At 41.1% G+C, this 22,779-nt stretch overlaps 1 protein-coding gene across 4 annotated transcripts in view; it reads right to left on the minus strand.

Annotated features, from left to right (window-relative positions):
* LOC108709442 (metabotropic glutamate receptor 4) overlaps nucleotides 1-22,779 on the minus strand; it is a 257,543-nt gene that overhangs the window by 148,860 nt on the left and 85,904 nt on the right. For all 4 annotated transcript variants that reach the window (XR_001934634.2, XM_041583822.1, XM_041583823.1 and 1 more), the window contains exon 3: nucleotides 22,364-22,580. Coding sequence is in view for 3 of the 4 variants with exons in the window: in XM_041583822.1 (XP_041439756.1) it covers nucleotides 22,364-22,580 (217 nt within the window). In the remaining variant the exon portion in view is untranslated. The remainder of the gene's footprint in view (nucleotides 1-22,363; nucleotides 22,581-22,779) is intronic.

Consider the following 22,779-nt stretch of genomic DNA (forward strand, 5'->3'; position numbering starts at 1 on the left):
GATATTTCCTGCCCCTTGAGAATTTTCTGGCGAAAAAAATACTTTTACGCCACTACATAGGTGGCGGTAAAAGTTTGCGAATATTCTGGCGTTAATTTTGTCTTTAGGACATTTCGCTGTTTAGTAAACCATGGGTTAATGTGGCGAACAATTATTCTTGCGCAAGAAAATTCGCAAATTTATATTTACCGCAGGTTAGTAAACTGGCGATAACATATTTGGCGAAAATTCTGTCTATATATTGTGCGAATATTTTTAACGCACTTTAGTAAACGGACCAAGATCCCATAAAGGAATATGTGCTTAATTGGTGATATGGTTGCTTTCTAGAAATATACAAGTGGACCATACAATAAACTTTCAGATGCTGCAGACTAGAGTAACAGAACCTTTCATTTGAAGCAGTGTAGGTGGTTCTTCACAGTGAGGACAGTGAGGCTGCTGGATGATGCTTTGATGGATGATTCTATTAATTCCTTTAAGAGGGGGTTGATGGATGTATTAGACAAGCATAATATCAGACTAAACTACTAGATACTAAAATCTACAATTAGAATAGATATTGGTATATACAGTTCATGTGAGTGTATGGATGGGACGGTGTGAGTGTGTTTATCTACTATATGTATGTGCGCTAGGTTTGGAGGGAAAGAACTTGATGGACTGTGATCTTTTTTTCAACCCAACTTAACTATGTAACTATAGAGTTTTTCATACTCATTTAGTATACAGGGTGATAACCACCATATCCTTGATTTTTGTTTTCCTTTGACATGTTTTATTATCTTTTGAATTTCCTCCTGAGCTGACCAGTCACCTATACCTAAATTAACTGAATTATATCTATTATATAGATAGAATTGCAGCGCCAACATTTACGTAGACAGTGTTACCCTTTAAGGGAAATTCTTGATATGCTCTAAGTGTCTAACAATGAAAAAATTATGTTTACCATAATACAAACACATATGTTATAAACATAACTTATTTTATGCATGAGAACACTGCAGATTTGGAAAATTCTCCAATTCTCCTGAACACACTATATATATATATATATATATATTTTATGAAGTTCTCACTTGTATAGGTCAAAAACTCCAAGCAGTACACTACCAAATGACCAAAGCACCGCTCCACAAAACGGCATACTTCTGATTTAAAGGCCAAACATTCTACTAACAGTAAATTTACCCTAGAAATCTACACATTATTGGAGATAATAAATTCGAAGCCAATTTGGAGAAACCACACACCTCACAAACCCAAGCAGAGTTTCCTGGTTCTCAGTGGTAGGGGAATCAGCAACCGCCCAGCCAAGATACGTATAAGGATCACCGGCACACAGGAGTTTGGTTAAGCAGGACAAGCCCTTGCAATTTTATTAATGCAGTGCAACGTTTCAGGGCACGCCCCTTTGTAAAGCATGCACTGCATTAATAAAATTGCAAGGGCTTGCCCTGCTTAACAAAACTCCTGTGTGCCGGTGATCCTTCTAAATAATAAATTCTGACAAATCCAAAATAGATATAATATATCTTTCTTTATCTTTTTTTTTTACACCAAACTACAAGTTGCAATTCTTTCCTACAGTTATCATTTTATAGAAAAAAATTGTGAATGCGAATTTTGAAAAATAACCTCAAAGCTTCAATCTAAAGTATCATCTCTCCGACTTATCATTCGGTAACCAGATAAAACACCCTAAATATGAACAGTCCGCTGAACAGTTTGATGTCCAATATACATAGGTTTATCTTAGTACCCCAAGCTATCACTTCTGTGATTCCAGAAGAGAATGTTTGCAGCATTTTGTGAGCAGCAAAGAGACGGAAGAACATGGATAGTATCAACTGGCCCCGATTTGCGGCTAGGCCGCAAAGACCCGGGCCTAGGGCGGCATCATTTAAGGGGTGGCATGCTGCCCAGCCGCATAAGCAGTTTTCTTGCCGCGGCACTATTGCTGAACGGCTAGTGCTCCAGCTTCAAGCTGACAAGATGCACATGCGGGCTATCTTTCGAGAGGGAGGGGGCGTCGGAGGACACCGGCCTCCAGGCGCCCTCAGGGCAAATCCGGCCCTGAGTATCAATGACAATTTTTTATCAAGTATTGCAAAACACATTTGATGCAAACACAGTGCCTACATTTATGTGATTGCCTTTCAGGGAATAAACATGTAGCGCATGGAGATGTTAAGGGGCTGTGTAGCAGAGTGAAGTGCTAAAGGCCATTGTCTTTTTACTGTATTGTTATTGCTGCTAAAAGCTATTTTTGTTGTTTTTGTTAGAAAACTACATTTATTTTCCACTACAAGAGGTCCTCTGCACTCAACCCATTATCAATATATTTAAGACAGAGACATTTGGGATATGGGATGACTTTGACGTAGTTGGCCAGCTTAAATATATTGCAATATATGGACAAACAATCCCTGTGTTGTTTAAAGGGTAAGGCATTTTTTAGTAGCAGTATGCACAAAATGTCTCTGTCTTAAATATATTGATAATGGGTTGAGTGCAGAGGACCTCTTGTAGTTGACTATATGTATTTTGTGGTCACACCCTCATTGCAACCCCGCCTAATGGTTTTAAAAAATAGTGGTGAGCACAACTTTCCCTTGTTTGTTACATTTATTTTCCAACCTATTACTGCTGGCTGATATAAAAGCCATTTTTAAGAGACATACTCTGTTGAAACCTACAAAGTTCTTTGCACAACCCAGTGAAGTGTTGCTTTGTGGAGAAATTTTAGACACTGGCTGTGTGGCAGGCACTGGTGCTGTAGTAATGAGACCATCAACTAATTGTAGGTTTAATGCACAAAGAGATCCCTTCCAAGTATAGCAGTACCCTTATTCAAAATGTAAAAGTCACATTTTGCAGTATTTTATTCAAATTGTACAGTCACTGGCAAGCAACCAAGCACAGGGATTGGATCCTTTAAGTAACCGACCAGTTTCAGGGCAGGTGCAACAAACGGATCTTTCAAGAAAATATCCTTTGGTAGTATAGAAACAGCTGAACCTGTATAAAGCATCAGGTTAATGGAGTGTACCTTGTCAGCAGAAGTACAACTGACATTAACAGTGCATATAAACTTTTAAATGATTTAAATGATTTGCAGTGTGTTGTATTGAACCGCAGCGAAAGCAGTATTTTCTATTTGTATTTGCTGCACGGTTTTGCAGTGTAGGTGAATCCCTTTCCTTAGCATTGTATTTTGCCTGTGACTATGCATTATTAGGCCACAGTGCTGAATTCACAATCTGTACATTCCCAGCATTTCCCTGACTGAGAGTTTTAGCCTCTGCCACTGCTGTTTCAATTTGGCTAGCAACTGTAATAGCCTTTGCAAGGGTTAAATCCTGCTCTAGGCGCAGTCTCTCTCTAATGCGAGGTGAATTTGTTTTTTCCACTATTTGGTCTCTTAGCATTTCATCTGTTAGATTCCCAAACTCACAGGTAACAACCAGCTCTCTCAAACCTGCTACAAATTGTTCTGTGGATTCGTCATTACGTTGTCCATGTTGGCGGACTTTATATCTTTCAGCAACCACATTTACTCTTGGCATGAAAAAGTTCTTAATAGCAGTAAGATCGGTTTCATAAGTATTATCAGGTAATGGTAATGTATAGAATATACGCTGTCCCTCTGCTCCCAGGCAGTGAATAAGTAAAGCACGCTTTCTAGCAGCAGAAATCTCCCCTTGGTCAGCAGCAATAATGTAATTTTCAAACATTCGGATCCAAGCAGTAAAAGGTATGGTAGGCTCACCAGGGTTTGGAAGAAAAGGTTCAGGCTGCTGCAGAGGTAGAAGAGCCATCCTTGTCGCCATTTTGTTATGTTTTGGTTAGCCGAGGATGAGTAGAGTATAACAGTGCTTTATTAGCAGACTAATGCAGGCATTACACAACAGTAACTTTCACTTTTTAAGCTGTCAGGATGCACAGTATAAGTCTGAACACAGTGACATCTACAGGTCATCTGTATAAACACCACAAGCCCCATTTGAAACCTCTCTACTTTTCTGCAGAGGGTGAAAATTTCTATCCTGACTCCAAAATCAAGAGTCCCTTAATCAACATGTACTATGAGCTATCTTCCATAACAATGTATTTCCTCACTTACGAAAAAGCCATCCAACACCTTCATGGAATTATTTAAAGAATCTGCCAATATGACTGATTCAGGGACAGAATTCCACTACTTCACAGTGCTCACCAGGTGCATAAATACAGAGGAAGTACACCTTGTGGCTGCAGGGGGCCCCAGGAGGTATAGGGGGCCCCAATAGGTCCTACTTAATGAGCAATTTCTATATTTATTGGTAAAGCAGGACAACCACTGGATATGTTGTGGGCCCTAAAATTAATTTGCTGTGGGGCCCAGTAATATCTAGTTTTGCCACTGGCTCTCACTGTAAAAACACCTTTTCGAATATTTAGATGGAACGTCCTTTCTACTAATAAGAATGGTAGTCGTCATGTCTGCTGAAAGGACATACTGGTAAATAAAACATTAAACATATTGTTATCTTATCAATCAGTATGTGCCTCTTCTCCAGCAAAAACTACCCCAACCTGACCATTCTTTCTTCATAATTGAGAATTTCCATACTTTTTACCAGTTTAGTTGCCTTTCTCTGGACCCACTTTAATTCAATGATATACTGTTTGAGTGCTGAAGGCCAAAACTGTACGGCATATTCTAGATGAGGCCTTACCAGTGTTCTGAACAGTAGAAAAATAACCACCTCCAAATCTATGCCCCTTTTAATATAGCTAAAAACCATGCTGCTGCCTGGCATTTCTGAATGGCATTTCTGATTACTGCTCATAATGCCATTCTCCAGAACATAATTTGCCAGGCTGAGATCGTAATTCCTTTCTACATATAGGAATTTTCAGTTTCCCTCCAAACCATACATACCATACCAGATAAAAGAAAATCAGAAATAGAGGCCAGTCTAAAACTGAGTGAAACTTTATCAATACAGGAGAAACTATTTTCCTAACATCAACACAAAAATAAACTCCAGGTACAAACCCCCCAAATCATTGCTGAGAAACAGGGACTAAAATAGAAGATAAAAATAGAAAGTGCAAATAGCCAGTGTGAAGTAAAAGGAATATGTCTTGTTAGAGGCAAAGCTCACACAAATCTGACAAGTTGTAAAGCCCATTTGACACCATCTACAGAGATAATTATTAACTCACTTAAAAGACACAAAGATAGTAAAACAAAGCATAAACTACTTTCTCCCACTACTTACCGACAATCATATAATAAATGTACTGTATGCTCACAGAAAGGGTCCTATAGAAAATACTCAGGTAGTGGGGCACCTGTAAGAAAGGACTTAATGGGGGGGGAACAGTCACTTATACTCTATATGCACAAAACCTGGATACAACATTGCACATACTGTAGCAATTTTATTCCAAAACACATATGCAGCTGCATAGCGTAGTTAAAAGGAGATTTACTTACCTGGTAAAGCACTTTTGCATAGGCCCGTACTGTCAGTGCAGGACAACTGGGGTTAAGTTCTCCTCTCTGGAGGCAGGACAAACAAATAATGAAATTGTAAGCTCCTCCTCTTCCTGTGTCTCCTATCCTCGGTTTGTTGTTAAGTCTGTGAATGGAGACACACAGAAACATGGAACTAACTCCCTGTCTAACTAAGGATCGGCAGCAACCGGCACCCACACTAAAAAAGGGCGGGATGCTGCACTGACAGTACGGGCCTATGCAAATCTTTAAAGCTCTAACAGGGTCTAAGGAAAAAGTAATTTCTGAATCTTGGTCCAGTTCCTGAAATCTAAATGCTGGAATGACAATGTCCTGGTTCAAGTGAAAAGCTGATACCATCTTTGGTAAAAATTGAGGATTAGTACGGAGTACTGCTTTGTCTGGATGAAATTTGAGCCATTTTGGTTTGCAAGATAAAGCTGCTAATTCTGAAACTCATCGTGCTGAAGCTATGGCCAAAAGGAAAACTGTCTTGAGAGTTAGGAACTTAATTTCCACTGACTCAATTGGTTAGAACGGAGTTGATTTAAGTGCTTCTAATACTAAACTCAGGTCCCAAGTAGGCATTTTAGAAGTGAGTTTGAGACGGTACAAACCTTAAAAAAAAACTTGAACTCCGGTAACAGTGCCCACTGGAATTGGAACAAAGCTGCTAGAGCCGAAGCTTGTACTTTGAGTGATGTAATGCCTAACTGCATGTCAAAACCGTTCTGTAGGAATTGCAGAATTTGAGGAGACTTGCAATCTTGCCATTGCAAATTCTTTGAGTCGCACCAAGTAATGAAAATGTGCCAGATTCTATGATATGCTTGGGCAGTTGTAGATCTTCTAGCTGATAGGAAGGTATCAATTACTGACTGTGGGAATCCCTTCTGTTTCCAGAGGCTGGATTCAAGAGAAAAGCCATTAAATTGAGCTTGTGCACGTCCGGATACCAGGCTGGACCTTGCATTAACATGTCTGGAATGAGAGGTAGTCGAAAGGGATATCATCTTGGCAAACCAGCTGCGAGCTGGCCATTGTGGGGCTACAAGGATAGTTGGTATACTTTCCTGACAGAACTACAATAGTGTTCGTTGAATTATCGGCAATGGCGGGAAGGCATAACCCAACTGGAAGTTCCAAGGAATAGCTAACGCGTCTACAGCCTCTGCCATTGGGTCCCTGATCCTTGAGAAGAATCTGGGTACCTGACAGTTGTGTCTGGAGGCCATGATGTCTACACATGGAGGTCCCCACCTGGTGGTGATTAATTGGAACACTGATGTCTTGAGTTGCCATTCGCCAGGATCCAATGTGTTGCGACTGAGGTAATCCGCCTGCCAATTTTGTAGCCCTGGATTGTAAATGGCAGTGAGGGTCGTAGCATGGTTTTCTGACCAATTGATGATTTGGGATATCTCCCGCATTGCTGTTGTACTCCTTGTACCCCCTTGTTTGTTTAGGTATGCCACTGCTATGCTGTTGTCGGATTGAATTCGAACATGTGATGCTTTGAGAAATGGCGACCAGTGAATGAGGGCATTGAAGATTGCTCTGATTTCTAGAATATTTATGTGGAGTTTTCGCTCCTGTTGATTCCAAACGCCCTGACATGATCTGTGTTGCCATGATGCTCCCCAGCCTAGGAGACTGGCATCCGTAGATATTACTACTGGAGCCGGGAGATGCCATGGTTTGCCCTTGGTAAAGATGTCCTTTTTGAACCACCATGGATAGATCTATCCTCTGTGAGCGGTTTTGGTGATCTTTGTTCCACTGCCTTAGGAATTCTCTTTGTAAAAGCCTCATGTGGAAATTTGCAAATGGCACTGCGTCTATGGTCGATGCCATTAGACCTAAAAGTTGAAGGACAGAATATGCTGTTGCTGCTTTGGATTGCAAAGATCGGATGATTGACTGGATATGCAGAACTTTTTCCGGTGGGAGGAAAAGACTTTGAAGGGTAGAGTTGACTACCATGCCTAGAAATTGAAGAATTTGAGTTGGAGTTAGTAAACTCTTTCGATAGTTTATTATCCAGCCGTGTCGAGTAAGGTGATGAATGCATAATTGTGTTGCCAGATGAGCCTTTGGGCTCGATTCTGCAAAAATGAGAATGTCCTCCTGGTATGGATAAATGTGCACTCCCAATGTGCGAATCATTGCTACCAGTGCCCCCAGAATCTTCGTAAACACCCTTAGAGCTGAGGTTAAACCGAAAGGCATTGCTTGGAATTGAAAGTGTTGATGGTTGAGAAAAAATCTGAGGTACTTGTAGTGATCTGGGTGTATTGGGATGTGAAGATACGCATCCTTCAGGTCTACCTTTGTCATGAATGCGCCTGGTGGAATTTCCACTGTTATGGAGCGAATTGTCTCCATTTTGAACCTCTGGTATTTGACCGCCTTGTTGAGCGGATGTAGGTTTAAAACTGGACAGAAACCTCCATCTCTTTTTGGAACCAAAAAGAGGTTCGAATAAAAACCTTGGAAATGTCCTTCTCTTGGAGGTCTTTTAGAATAGAGTTGGTGGCTTCTGCTTTGACAGGGTCTGAAGGTGTTTTTGAAGGTACAAACCTGAAGGTTGGTGGGAATCGTGTGAAAAATATTCTGAGGCCTGATGTAATTATATTGAGTACCCAGGTGTCCGAAATGGAGGCTCGCCAGACTGTTGCGAACTGTTGTAGTCTGCCTCCCACTTTCAAAGTGTCATTTCCTACTGAGTCAGGAATCCTGACTCTTGGAAGGTCCCCCTTTCCTAGTATTCTTTTGTTGGGATTGCCATGGTTTGAATTTCTTGTTGGTTTTGTTAGAGTTTCGTCGACCTCTGTTGGATTGTCGTGAGTAGGAGCCCCAAGATCGATGATGGTAGTTACGTTTGTGGATTACTTTGTGGGGTCTTTTGCCCTGTGGGAGGAATTAACCCTTTACACCTGTTACCTCAGCTATGATTTGTTTAAGCTCTGAGCCAAACAACTGTGTCCCTTCAAATTTTAGTGACACTAATCTGTGCTTGGAAGAAGTATCTCCAGACTATTGTCTTAGCCAAAGTGCACGCCTTGCCGTTATGGCTGCTGATGATGCTCTGGTGGCTAAATTTTGTAACATCCAGTGAGGCCTCACTGAGGAAGGATAGAGCTATAGATAGTTTGTTTATCGTAGCAGCTGTGTCTGACTGTTTGATAAGAGGAGATTTCTTTAGTTCTTGGCACCAAAATTTGGCTGTGCGTGCAACGCTAATAGAAGCTGATGCGGAGCGTAAAACTGCAGCTGAATGAATAAAATCCCCTTTGAGAGCTGACTCCATTTTTTTTGTCCATGGGGTCACAGAAAGAGCTTGCATCTTGTGCTGGTAGTGTAGTGTTCCTTGATAAACGAACTATGGCAGAGTCAACCTTTGGTGACTTGTCTGCAAATTGCTTGTGCTCATCCGTAACCGGATATTTCGGATAAAATTTTTGTGGAACAGTGTTTAGGTTAGGTCTAGACCGAGTAGGAATTTGTACTTGGCTAGCAACTGCTTGCTGGACTGATGAATGGATGTGAGATTGTAACCATCCAAAGAATTGTGAAAATTGTTGATTTGTAGCAGTGGAAGCTGGAGAAAAATCTTGTGGTACAGACTGTGACTGAGAAGTATGAGCAGGGCTGGAAGGGCCCGGTGAAATCTGTGGTGGTGTAGGAGGGTCTTGAATAGCATGCACTGTGGCAATTGTAGATATAGGCATTGGTTGTTCTAGCCCATTATCAGAATCTGCCGATTGGGTAGATTTTGCCATCTTATGTAGAATAGGAGGAGAGGGGGAGGCATTGAATGCTTCCTTCTTCTTTCCCCTTTTTTTAGTTGGTCTGTTAGGCTTTTTCTGAGTTTCAGAGAAATCCTCAATTAAATCAAAATGTGCCATGATGCTGCAGGCTAATCAGATCGCCTCCTTTAGGTTTAAATATTATGCAGACAAAAGACCCAGTATTAAACAGTTGCCACTTATCTGTGCTGCGTGCTTCCAGTCCATCTCGATCCCTGATGACGTCACTGCCCTGCGCGGCAACACTTGGCGCGCTTAGAAGAGAAGGCAGAAGTGATGTAGGGAGGTGGATGCGGCCGAGGACTGGAGTCTGCAGTCAGAATGCGGCTTTTACAATAGCCGCTGACTGGGATGCAGGGGTCTAATAGGCTGCAGGATGTAAGGGGAAACCACCGGTCATCCTGAATGCGCCATGAGTTGTTACATCAGCTAAGACATGGCGGTATGGAGCGCACAATTTTCAACCCTGAGTGGGTGGAAAAGGGCTCACAATAAACAGATAAAACGCTGCTCAATGAGGAGCGGAACACACAGCAATTTATAGGGCTCAACAATATAAGAAGCAATCAAATAAGCAGCACACTACATATAGAAAAAAGAGGGCTCATCTGAGTAGAATGCAGAGTAAGGGCTCATTACACTGAAAAGCACACAACCATGGATGGGGGCTTAATTACAGTGAAGAGCACACAAAGAAAACATAGAAAATAAACAATAAAAATAATAAATGTGGAGAGGAAGAATGATGTGTCCACCTCCGAGCCGGACAAACTAAAAACTGAGGATAGAAGGAGACACCGGAAGAGGAGGAGCTTAAGATTTCATTATTTGTTTGTCCTGCCTCCAGAGAGGAGAACTTAACCCCAGTCATCCTGCACTGACAGGTAGGGCCGTATGCATAAATATGCATCTCATAGAGTTATATTGCATGTGACGGTGACCTGCACACAAATTCTGCAGGGTGTCTGCTGCCTACACTCTATTGTTTATTTGGCAGGGCACATTAGTGCACACCAGATTTATCCTAGTATCTCAGACTATCATCAACTAGAAAACTACCACTCTCTACATTTAAACAAATATGTAATACCCAGGGCTGGATTTCCGTCAGTGGAGCCCTGAGGCTGCTTTGTCCTATCGCCCACCGTCTGCCTTCGTGCGCACACCCCCAACCCCCACAAACATTCGTACACATGCGCTGGAGCACTGGGGACCTATGTGTTCTCAGTGCATCTTACTATGTGGCTGGGCAGCATGCCGCCCCTATATTTTTACCACCTCGGGCAGGCCCAGATTTAAATGTATGGCGCCCCTAGGCCTCCAGATACTTTAGCCCACTGGCTTTGTCGAGCACCACCCCTGCACGAGCATGCACGCATGCGCCAGATCACTGGGGAGCTGCGGCTCCCCGGTGCTGGTTACAATGTGGCCAGGCACATGCCGCCCCTGAATAATACCTGGTAATACCCATATGCAGCTTGGCTGTTGCATTTAAATATGTAAATAAAACACACATATATATATAAAACTTGATTTTTGCATTTAAGCAAGTGTATAATACACACAAACAGTACAATTCATGAGTAATTCATCCCTTTAAATTCAATGTTCCTGAAAATAAACATGGCACAGGGCATCTATATCAATTGTTACCTACAAACTTGGTTGTATAAGCATATATGACTCATCACAGAATAACCATAAACACAAACAACCAGAATACTTCTTGTAGTATACAAAAACACAGAGCTTCAGACTCAATAAAATGTTTAAGCATTCCCTTTTAAAAATGGATCATTGGGAATAATAGTATACATTATATGTTTTTATACTAAAAAGGAATGTTGAAGCATATACATTCAGTGTGGTTGTTACATTAGCCAGCCCTGGAACCACTGAAAAGGCCAGGATCGAACAGAAAGGGAATGAAGAGATATAAGTAAAGAGTAAAAGGGTCAGGGCACATGCTCAGATTCGGGGAGATTAGTCGCCCAGCGACAAATCTACTCTTCTTCGGGGCAAGTAATCTCCCCGTACTGCCTCCTGCCGGCTAGAATATAAATCGCAGGTTGGATGGCACTCAGAGCGATTCATTTTCCGAAGTTGCCTCACAAGGAGGTAAAATTTACATCTTAATAGCAGATATTTTTCCAAACCAGGGAAGAGAGTTTTTAGACCATTTTTGTAACAGAGACTTCATTTGTTGAATTGGGGGAGTATAATTATGTCTGAACAGGTCTGAATGCTTTGAAGTGATTCATGTTTCCAGATATAGGATTGATTCAGTTTGCCATTGGTAATGAAATTTATCTTAAAGATGTGCTAATGAATTGTCACGATCGGCACCCAGAATCCAGAACCAATGCTAGGCTCCCTGGTCTCGGCTCTTGCTTCCGCCTTTACCAGCCTCCTTTCACCTCGGGAGGAGCCCTCGGCTAATTGGATGCCGCCAGGTCTTATAAAGAGAGGAACCAAGCTAAGGAATCTGGATGAGCAGAGGGGCACGATCATTTTGCAAAGTCTTTTGGGCAGAAGGTCACAGTTCAGGGAGCAGACAAAAAGCGTAGTCAAAACCAGGCCGGGTCGGTGCAGGCAGAATACAAACGGAGTCAAACAAGCAGGGGTCAAAGCAGGGAGATCAATCAAGAAGAGTCAGGACAGGCACAGGTCGGATTACAGATTTCAGAATAGTCAGGTAATAAGCCATGGTCAGGATCACAGAATTTGGATTAATCAGGCAGGCAGGGGTCAAAAACAGGAGACAGATATCAGAAAAGCACCCAGGAACCAAAAAGATGAACCAACAACGGGCAAATGAAAACAACAAGTCCCCTTTAAATATTTGAATTTGGCGACATTGCGCGCTGACATCAGAACATCAGCATCAAATGCACCTATAAAAGGAGTAAGTGCGCACTCCCTAAGGAATCAGTGCGCCACATGAAGAGGAGCAGCGCAATGGGTGTCCCCGCCAACCCCCACGAACCCCTAGACCACCAGGGTGAGTCCTAACATGAATCTTGTGTGATATGGAGATGGAGAGCTTCTGTTTTGCCAACGTTGATTCTCTTGTTCAAGAACTTACTGTGTCTACTCTAAAACCTTATGTAAATTTGGGAGCAAAATCAATGGTTTTGTCAATGTCATGGAAACATCATCTGAAAAATGTTATTTTAAAAGTTAAGTCTTGAAGGGTAACCCCCAAAATGTCTGAAGTGTTTCTGATAGCTGCTGCAAGGAGTTCAATACTTAAAGCATATAGAAGGGGGTAGGTGCCATCCCTGCCTAGTTCCGTTCATTATGGTGATATGTTTAGAGGCTTGACCTGGTAATTTTAGTTGGATTGTTGGACAGCTGTATAGGCCTTTTAGAGCTTTCAGAAAGGGGCCTGAAAAGTTGAGATGTAATAAAAAAAATAACTAGTAGGGCCAGTCAAATCAATAGTTCACCTTGTATTATACCCAGCATGCCTACACTGAATAAAGTCTACTTGATCTTGTGAACTTGTTTCAGGAGAATCAGGGCAAGTCTGATTGCTACAATTTTTTAAATAGTTTGAGGTCCAAATTAAGAAGAGCTATAAGCCTATAACTGGAGCAGATATTAGGATCTTTCCCTTATTTAGGGATAAGAGCCTTTAAGAAATTCATTAAAACGTTTTACTATATATATGGACTGAGAATGTTGGAAAAGATTTTGTAATATTTATAAAGATAGCCATCAGAACCCCAAGATTTTCAATTTGCCATGTTTTTAAGTGTGTAAGCTAGCTACAGAACTTTCTCTTTAGCAAAATGCTCCTACCGCTGACTTCAGACTAACCAGCCTATAGTTTAGAGGCTGTGAATCGGATACCTTTTTGAATAGGGCCACCACATTAGCAATTTGCCCGTCTCTCTGCACCATACCATACCTCAATGAATTCTGAAAAAATAAGTCAAGGGTTGTCAATTGCAGAGCTAAGCTAGTTTAGTACCCTGGGATAAATACCATCTGTTCCTGGACCTTTGGTTATCATATTCTAGTCTCTTTTGAATTTCCTAGTGCACGAACACTGAATCATTAGTTGTATTACTAGAATTTGGAACACATTTTGGTAAATTTGCAGCTGTGAAAATTTTCTTTGTCTTAGTGATACCTGCAGATGTCTGATTCGTGCTTTGCAGTTCTACTTGAGGCCGTGTCACCTCTGATCCACAGACAAGACACTGTCATGTGAAAATCTATCTTTCCTGAATAAAGACTGATAGCTACACTGAGATTTTTGGCAACAGGAAGGACACTTGAGGATCTAAAATTCTCTACGGGAATATCTGGAGAAGCACTTGGTCATTTCATTCCATATACATGTTGTGCTATTGTGGAAGCCCTCAAGCAAGAATATTTACTGTATAATAACCATGTTTCTACACTAGTTTGATGTTCTACAAATGAGCAGCCAAAACAAATAATAAAGTGGCAAACTGTTTAATATAAACACTACAATAATATAACAACAACATAATAACTAGAGGGTGTCGTTTCTGAAGAAACCACAAGATGTTGGCTTTGAAACGCAAGAGGTGTTGGGGCCAGTCGCCCCTGGTGCATAGAGAGTACACAAAGTTGGTAGAATCTGGTCTAAAACAGTGAAAATCGAAGCAGATCAAATTGTACCATTAAAATCAATCAAAAAACCTGATTGGCTGTTCTTGGCTCCACCCACTTTTAAAATTTGAATCCCAGTCCCCCTGTGACCGACTGTGCCAAGTTTGATGTCCCTGCCATTAACTGTGAAAGAATGGCAGCAACTTATATATTGACATTGATTAGCAATAGGTAACATTTGATTGGCTGTTTTAAGCTCCACCCAGTTTTCCGAATTTTAACCCCAGTCACCCAGTCATGGTCTGTACCAAGTTTGGGGCCTCTGGCTTTAAAACTGTGAGAATGGCAGTATTTGAAACTTTTACATTGAAGTCAATAGGTAAAACCTGATTGGCTCTGCCCACTTTTCCTAAATTTTGACCACAGTCACCCAGTGAGTAATTGTGCTGAGTTTGGGACACTTGGCATTGAAGCCGTAATAATAGCAGCAATTTGGCATTTTTCATTAAGGTCAATGGCTGAAATCCGATTGGCTGTTTTTGCCCCGCCCCCTTTTTTTCCTAATTCTGAACCAGAGTCACCAAGTAACTAACACTTTAAGGTTTCGGAATCATGACATTTAACATGTAAAAATGGCAGCAATTTTATGTTTTTCTATTGAAAATCAATGAATGACATTTGATTGGTTGTTGGTGGTTCCACCCACTTTTCCTAACTTTGAAGTGCAAACACCCAGTGACCACATTTGTGATATTCGAGGTCCATGACATCAATAACATGCAAATGGCAGCAATTTTAATTTTTCCCATTTAAATCATCAAAGAAATCTGATTGGTTGTTTTTGGCTCCACCCACTTTTCCAGATTTTGATCCCGGTCCTCCAGTGACCAACTGCGTCAAGTTTGAGGACCCTCCCATTAACAATCTAAGAGCGGCGACAGTTTTAACTTTTCCCATTTAAACAAATGGCTAATATTTGATTGGCTGTGGTAGACTCCACCCACTTTTCAAAATTTGAACCCCAGTGACCCATGGTGCCAAGTTTTGGGTCTCTGGCTTTAACACTGTGGGAATGACAGTGTTTGACATTTTCTCATTGAAGTCAATAGGGAAAATCTGATTTGCTGTTTGTTGCTCTGCCCACTTTTTGGAGCCCCCAAAATGTGACAGAACTTTTTAGGTTGACCCCATGACTAAGTGACCCAAGTTTGGTGAGTGTAACTTTAATGCTGTACGAGTGGCAAAAGTTTCAAATTTTCCAATGAAAGTCTATGGAGAAAAATGGGGTCTTTGGGGGGCCGCCACAGGGCCACGGAGGGTGGGATTGCTTAACAGAGCACAAGCAACCTATTCGGGTATGAGCCGAACAAGTGTGCAAAGTTTCATAATTGTACTCCTAAAACTCTGGGAGGAGTAGCGTTTAGAAAATTGCTAAAATTTCATTGGCTGTTTTTAGCTCCGCCCACTTTGGGATGCCCCCCCAAAATACATATTTTTATTCGGGGTGGCACCAACAATATGCGGTCCGAGTTTGGGGAGTGTAGCTTCAAAACTGTACGAGCGGCAGCGATTTGAAAATTTTCCCTGGCAAAGTCAATACGAAAAAAAGTGTCTTCGGTGGTCCGCCACACGGGCGCAGTGGGTGGGATCGCTTACTAAAGCACAAACAACGTACTTTGCTATAAGGCGAATAGGTGTGGAAAGTTTGCCGCTTGTACCCCTGAAACTGTAGGAGGAGTAGCGTTTAGAAAACGGGGGGGCGCTAATAAGAAGAAGAAGAAGAAGAAGAACGAGCTGAACTAGTAGATCAAGATGTTGGCTTTAATAAACTAAAAATACAAGTGCAAATATAAGAAATGTAAGAAACTAGTAACTTCAGCATTTAAAATGGGCATTCATTTTTTTAAAAAAAACATTTTACAAAGTGGTATATACACTATCACTCCCCCCCATTGTATGAAAACTTGCTTCCATTTGTGAATCCAAATATGATAACATTAAACTAAAAATATTGCAAATAATATACCCAAGTAAATACCCAAATACATGCCCTCCCCCATTGTATGAAAACTTGCTTCCATCTTTGAATCAAGGGTAGTGATGTGGGAATTTGCGCCGTTTTGCTTCGCCGAAAAATTCGCGAAACTGCGTTTTTTACGCCGGCGCCAGTTTTTTTTTTTTTTTAACCCGGCGCCCGTTTTTGACGCCAGCGTCTGTATTTTCAAAAAAAATGTTGACGCCGGCGAATTTTTGCGGGCGTTTCGCGAATTTATTCGCTGGCGGCGAATCGCGCAAATTTCCCGCGAATTTGCCCCTGGCGAATAAATTCGCCCATCACTAATCAAGGGTAGATGAAGGTGTTGATGTAAGTGGGTTGTTAATTTGAGGGGTACCATGAGGGAACTGTGAGCAGGGAGCCCAGTAAGTAAATGAAGATGGCTGCAGCTTGTAAAGTGAAACAGGATTGTGTTTTTGGTGACCCTTTGCTAGAATATCAGATATTAGTAATTCAGAAATCAGCCTTTGGTCTTCTTCTATACTTCTTAGTTTTGATGCAACAGTATAGGAAAATGCTTCAAATTCATCCACAAGCCTCTGCAGGATTGCGGAAGCATCCGATAGAATTTCATTGCTAAAATCATCAGTCTGCTGTTTTCTGTTTCGATTTTTGGTTGGATGACTTTGTGAGAGTGTGGTAGAGGCTTGAACTTCATTGCTCTCTGTATTATTTTGAGTACTTTCAGTCTGTTTGAAAACATAGAAACAAAATGTTTTTCGTCAACACCAGAAGAATGGCTACAAGTTGCTAAGCAGTTTAAAGACTACTTTAACTTCACAAATTGTGGTGGTGCCATAAATGGGAAATGTGCGAATTAATCCACCATCAAAATCTGGATCTTATTACTATAATTATAAAGGGTATTTTTGTGTAATACTTCTGGCACTAGTAAATGATGAATTCATGATTTCATCATGAATTCATCATTATGGATATTGGAAAAAAATGGGAGGGTATCTGATGGTGGTGTTATAGAACAGACTTTGTTCTACCAGAAACTGAAGGAGAAGCAGTTACAATTGCCATCTAACTCTGAAACAAAAGAGGGCCTCAATTTTGTTTTTGTGGCTGATGAAGACTTTGCCTTGCATGAAAATTTAATAAAACCATTTCCACAGAAGACACTGACACCACCAAGGAAGATTGTTAACTACAGACGATTAGTTGAAAATGCCTTTGGTATTTTAGCCAATCGAATCGATTCTGAATTTTCCAACCTACTATCAATCTGTTTTCAGAAAAAATAGATATCATTGTGTTTGCGTGTTGCATACTACACAATTTTCCGAACAATGCAAATAGTTATACTCCTACCAATCTGATTGATCAAGAGGACATGCACGCCATAAATGTTATTCCATGGGAATGGAGAAATAAAAACAATGGATTGTTTAAACTACAAGGCTCACAAGCACACAACAATACTAGAGATGCCTAAAGTAATAGGGACAGATATGATGATTATTTTACTGGTGTTGGTGCTTTTGCCTGGCAATCTGATATGGTGTAATACTGGTTTTTGCTACACTTTCTCACTGTAAAGGCAAAAATGCACATATATAAATTAGCTATTACATTAAACAATGTTAAGGTGCCTAAAATAATATATATAATGTTGCTTAATATGTTACACTACCCCTATTTTAGAATATGTTTTTGAATAAAACTTTTTTTATACTTACTGTGGCTTGTTTGAATTCTGAGATGGTATCACTTTGGTTTTGGTGTTGCTCATTTGTTTCATAGCTTGAAACTGATGTTCTGGATATCTCCTGGTCAATTGTAAATGTCAGGAGGTCATAGTACCACAGCCGAGGAATATAAATATCATCAGCAGACGCCCCTGACTTTTTTGAGGACTGTACGTTATTATATTCTTTTAGAAATACAGTCCTCAGATTGGAAATTTTGTTTTTATGAAATCACTATTGGATGCAGGATTAATTATTTTACATAATTCATTAAGCTTTGCATATGCCTCATTTCTTTTGTGACGATTTGCATAATCCGCTGATCTTCACTTTCCATAAGCATGGCAACGAATGGTACATTTCAATGAATTCCTTCAGGGTTCAGACATTTTTCTGGCATTGTACCTTAGTAAACAAGAGCATCGTTCATTTGTAAAATTTTAAATAGGTTATGAAAGTAATAAATCTCTAGAATTATATGAAGATGATTATTTGTACATTTACCTTCGTATTAAATAGCTTCACAATAGCTAACTGCAAATCACCAGCAAGCACATCAACGAATGTTTGTTTGTTGTGCAAGACCAAGCTGTTACGTAGCTTGTGCGTGAATGTACGTTTGTTTATTCAAACAGAGGCAAATCACAGAACAGCCGTGTCGTTATGGTTTGTTTGTTCAAAGTGCCCTGGCCAATCAGAAAATGTATCTGCATAGCGTTCATTTTTATCACATTTCCTTTGTTCCTATAATTCCGGTTATGTCACTTCCTGTGTTACTTCTCTGCGTCATTTTACTCCCTATGCAGAATGGAGATAAACACACAGTGTCTGACTGGCTAACCAGGATACCAGGAAAACTCCCGGAGGGCCCCGGTATCTGTGGGCCCTTGTGCTGCTAAACATTTGACCTATTTCAATGCCATTCCCTTTTTCTTTGAGAACAAAGAGGCTAAATAGATGGAATAATAGATTACAGTATGTAAAGAATAGAGACTAGGAAAATAGAGGTTGAGTGAGGAGAGGAAGAATAATAGAATAGTGTGGGTCCCTGGTCTATGGTTCTTTGGGTGGGCCCCTGGTGCCCCAGTCCGACACTGTAAACACAGAACGAGGGACTGCGGTATCTGCAAGTTCCAATGTGGACATGGGCAACACTTTGCAGGCAATCACAAAAACAAATGAAAGGTGACATGAGACCTTGGATATTGATAAAAGAAGGGCAAGTCCTATGTCTCGTGCGTGTATAATTAATTTCATAGCATTCCACAGTACTAATCAATATAGGTTATGGTATATGAAAAAAAACCCACCATTTAACACACACCCATATGAATCACCATTAGTGATGGGCGAATTTGCGCCGTTTCGCTTCGCCGAAAAATGCGCGAATTTCGCGAAACGGCGCCCGTTTTTGACGCCGGCAACTTTTTTCGGAAAAAAAATTTTTTGACGCCGGCGAATTTTTACCGCAAATTTTCGCGGGCGTTTCGCGAATTTATTCGCTCGGCGCGAATCGCGCAAATTCGCAGCGAATTCGCGCCTGTCGAATAAATTCGCCCATCACTAATCACCATATATGGTGATTGTCGAACAATTTACCAAACACGTTCAGATACTGTCGGACAATTGCGGGAAACTGATCAAAATTTTCCAACCTACCCGATCAATTAATCGTGGATCAATCAGTCGCTCAACATACACACAACTAATGAAAATCCGCTTCGTACGATAATAATGGTGTGTCTATGGCCGTTTTCAGTTATCTAGGAGAAGGCTAGTCCTATAATAGCTCACCCAGTGGCATAAATAAGGCCCCACACTGTCAAATTAGTGGCAAATTACTATATGGCCAATCAAGGCAGCTGCCAGGGGCCAATTGCTGCAGAATAACATACATCAGCAAATGCAAATACCAGCTTGGCCCTCTCTTCAACTTAATTTATGCTCTGAAGTCCCAGCCTACATTAGAGCCCACCCACAGCTCCTGTGTTGGCTCATTCTGCTTAATTGTCACAGAAGGCAGGGTGAAGAATTAAAATTTGAAGGATGGGGGAGAAGCTGCAGCATCATGTTATGGGCAAGCTGGGTTCCGAACGTTTCTCTCAGGAAAATGTGAGCAAAGGATGATATAGGAAGGAAAAAAATTACTAACATGATCTTTAGAGAAGTATTGAAAAGAATAAAAAAAAAACAGAAGAGGGCAGAAACATGGAATGAGATGAAAATCACATAAGGAAAAGAGAGCAAAAAAGAAAATTTGATACAAGAGGGAGGGGGAGACGTTACCCTGCAAATTCACTAAAATGCGGATTTTACTGAGCGTTAGCTCTTTCACCAGAGTTGCCTTCGCCATCTCAGACCAGGCGAAGTGCTATAAAGCAGCTAGATCTTCCTCAATCTTCTGTCACATAAATCATATCCTGTGTGCTGATAATGCATTAAAGTTCAAAAAAGGCAGCGACTTTTCCTATTTTTAAGCGGGATTGGCTGCAAAAGTCCTAACTTAGTTTTTTGGGTAAACGGTTTTCTCCACACATTTTATTACATATCGAACATTAATTTTACAGTGGGCTCATGTGTAGGACATGATATTAACTCTCTTGTCTTTACTAACGTTCACTGGACATGTGTAATATAAACGGGTAACAAACCATTTGCAGCAACATTTATAATAAAGACATCCATACAACTTAAGCGTAAGATCACTTAAAAAGTTTCGCTAGGCACAAATGAATGCTAGCGCATTTTCGCTATGAAATGCTCGCACAGCTGAAGTAACATTGGCGGAAAGTCATCATTGTTTGACACCGGGCATTTAAGTGAATTAGTGTATTTGTGGCGTATTGGCGCCTGGCGAGGTGGTGTGATGGGTACCAAGCTGACGCTGATGATATTTGCCCGTTAGTCGATCTGCCCCAGGGAAGGAAAGATGGTGACCAAGATGGTTCCTCTGCAGGGATGGGCAAACAATTATGCTACTGAGCTCAGGCAGCTTTGTAAACTATCACATGTTTATTTATATACTGTTTATGTGTATTATAGTGCTTGATGCCACAACAGGCGGAGGAGCAACAATAATATGAGCCACCAGTGTTGGTTTGCTGTACTATTGGTTCACAACTGTGAAGAATTGCTAAAATAAATGTCTGTTGCCTGGTGCCTGGCACCCCCCAAACTTAACGCCCTAGGCACGTGCCTCTTCTGCCTACCCCTAGTTCTGGACCTGCTAATGTAATTTCCATGAAGTTGCCTGCAGCTCTGGAATCCAGAATGAAGGCTAAACAGAGATGAGAGAGTTCAGATTAATCTAAGCAGGAAACAGATGATCGTGCATGACTTTTTTGGAGAATGTGCAATACTGTCAAGATGTGTCTCCCCAATTACACATTGAAGCAGGAATTTCCTAAATTTTGCAGGCAATTTTGAGCAGGGTTGGACTGACGTGTGAGAGGCCCCCCTTCTCCCCCCGCACGTGCACCATTCCTTTCCAGCGATTGGAGGAGGGAAGTGTGGGCAGCAACGGAAGAGTGCAGGTTAGACCTGGGTTATAAAGTCTGAGTAATTGCAGCACATTTTAAGGCTGCATTCTAATATCCCCTGCTGCTTCCAGGGTATCGAAGGAGCTTTTCCAGAGATTGGAGGAGGGAAGGGTGGACAGCAATGGAAGAGGGCAGGTGAAGGAGTGGGGGATCGATCGATGGTGCATGGCAGACAGGGATCGGGTCTGGGTCGGCAGGGCCCCACGAGGGCCGGGCCCACTGGGTTTTTTCCTCAGTCCGACCTTGATTATTAGAAGCAATTATATGTGAGTTTATTGGACATAATATAGACACAAAGCATAGACCCCCTCCCTGCTCCCCCCCCCCAGCCTAGGTTATACCTTTGGTAAATGCCCCTAACTCTTTACTTACCCCTCTGTGCAGATTCAGGGCATCTTCGGGAATAGAACAGTGTAACGGTGCAAACGCAGTTGGAGCAATATTCTGTTTCGCGACAACTGCTCATGCAGCAAAAGTCACGGAAATTGCCAGCGTCAGAAGAAGAACAGAAGATTACCGAAGAAAAGAAGATGGCACCCGTCAACTTCAATGCCCTGAATCTGCACTGAGGGGTAAGTAAAGAGTTAGGGGCATTTACCAAAGGTCTATGTAGGGTTGGGGGGTAAGGGGTTTTTATTAGCAAGGGTTTTGGTTCTCCTTTAAGCAAAAGGAGATCAAGCCCTCCAATCCAGTCATGCAATATGGGGCCCAGTTGCTGCCAGCATCCATTTGAATGTGATCTCTAGCACATTCCAAGCTATTTTTTTATGAACTTCGACTAGGGAATAGCCCAAATTCGATTAGAATTTTTTTATTGGAAATTCGACCCTTGTTAAATCTGAGGTATATTTATTGAAGAGTAAAGTCTGAGATCGTCACAGTCCACTAGAGTGAAATTCCATCACTCTCCAACCATTTCTATGCGATTTATCAATGGGTGAAAGTCAAAGTTTAAATACGCCTTTAAAATGCTATAGAAATTAATTAAGAGAGGAGATATTTCACTCTAACGTCACTCTTTGATAAATATACCTTCATGAGTGGGTGCAATTAATAGGGAAACAATTAGGCCAGTTTGGCATTAGGGACAGCATGTGAGGAAGTTAAGAAGAGGTAAACTACCTCTAATAAATATGGCTATATGTATGGTACCCTAACTTTCTTACCATCCTCCCTTGACTTCTGAATAAATGCTTCCACTCCACTTTCTCCATAACTGCCTTCAGAAGCCAATGTAGACACATAACTCCACTTCAAAGCCTTAGCAATATCCACCATGGCCTGAGCCTGGTAAGTATCAGATGGAACCACACGAGAAAAGAAATCATACCGGCTGTTGTCACTTAGTTCTGGAGCAGTAGAGGCATAACTCACTTGAGGGATCTATGAGAAAGAAAGAAGAAAGAAAAGAGAGATCATAAATTAAAAAAAAAATATTGAGTGGTTTTAATTTAGAAGGGAATACCAATATATTAATAAATTCTGTCAAAGGAAATGTTTTCTCTGACAATATGCAAAATAATAATCTTGAGAAAGAAAAAGATGGAAAGGTACTTAACAAAATAGTGGGGATTAAGAAACA

The sequence above is a fragment of the Xenopus laevis genome, chromosome 2S, assembly GCF_017654675.1.
Source record: "Xenopus laevis strain J_2021 chromosome 2S, Xenopus_laevis_v10.1, whole genome shotgun sequence".
NCBI lineage: Eukaryota > Metazoa > Chordata > Amphibia > Anura > Pipidae > Xenopus > Xenopus laevis.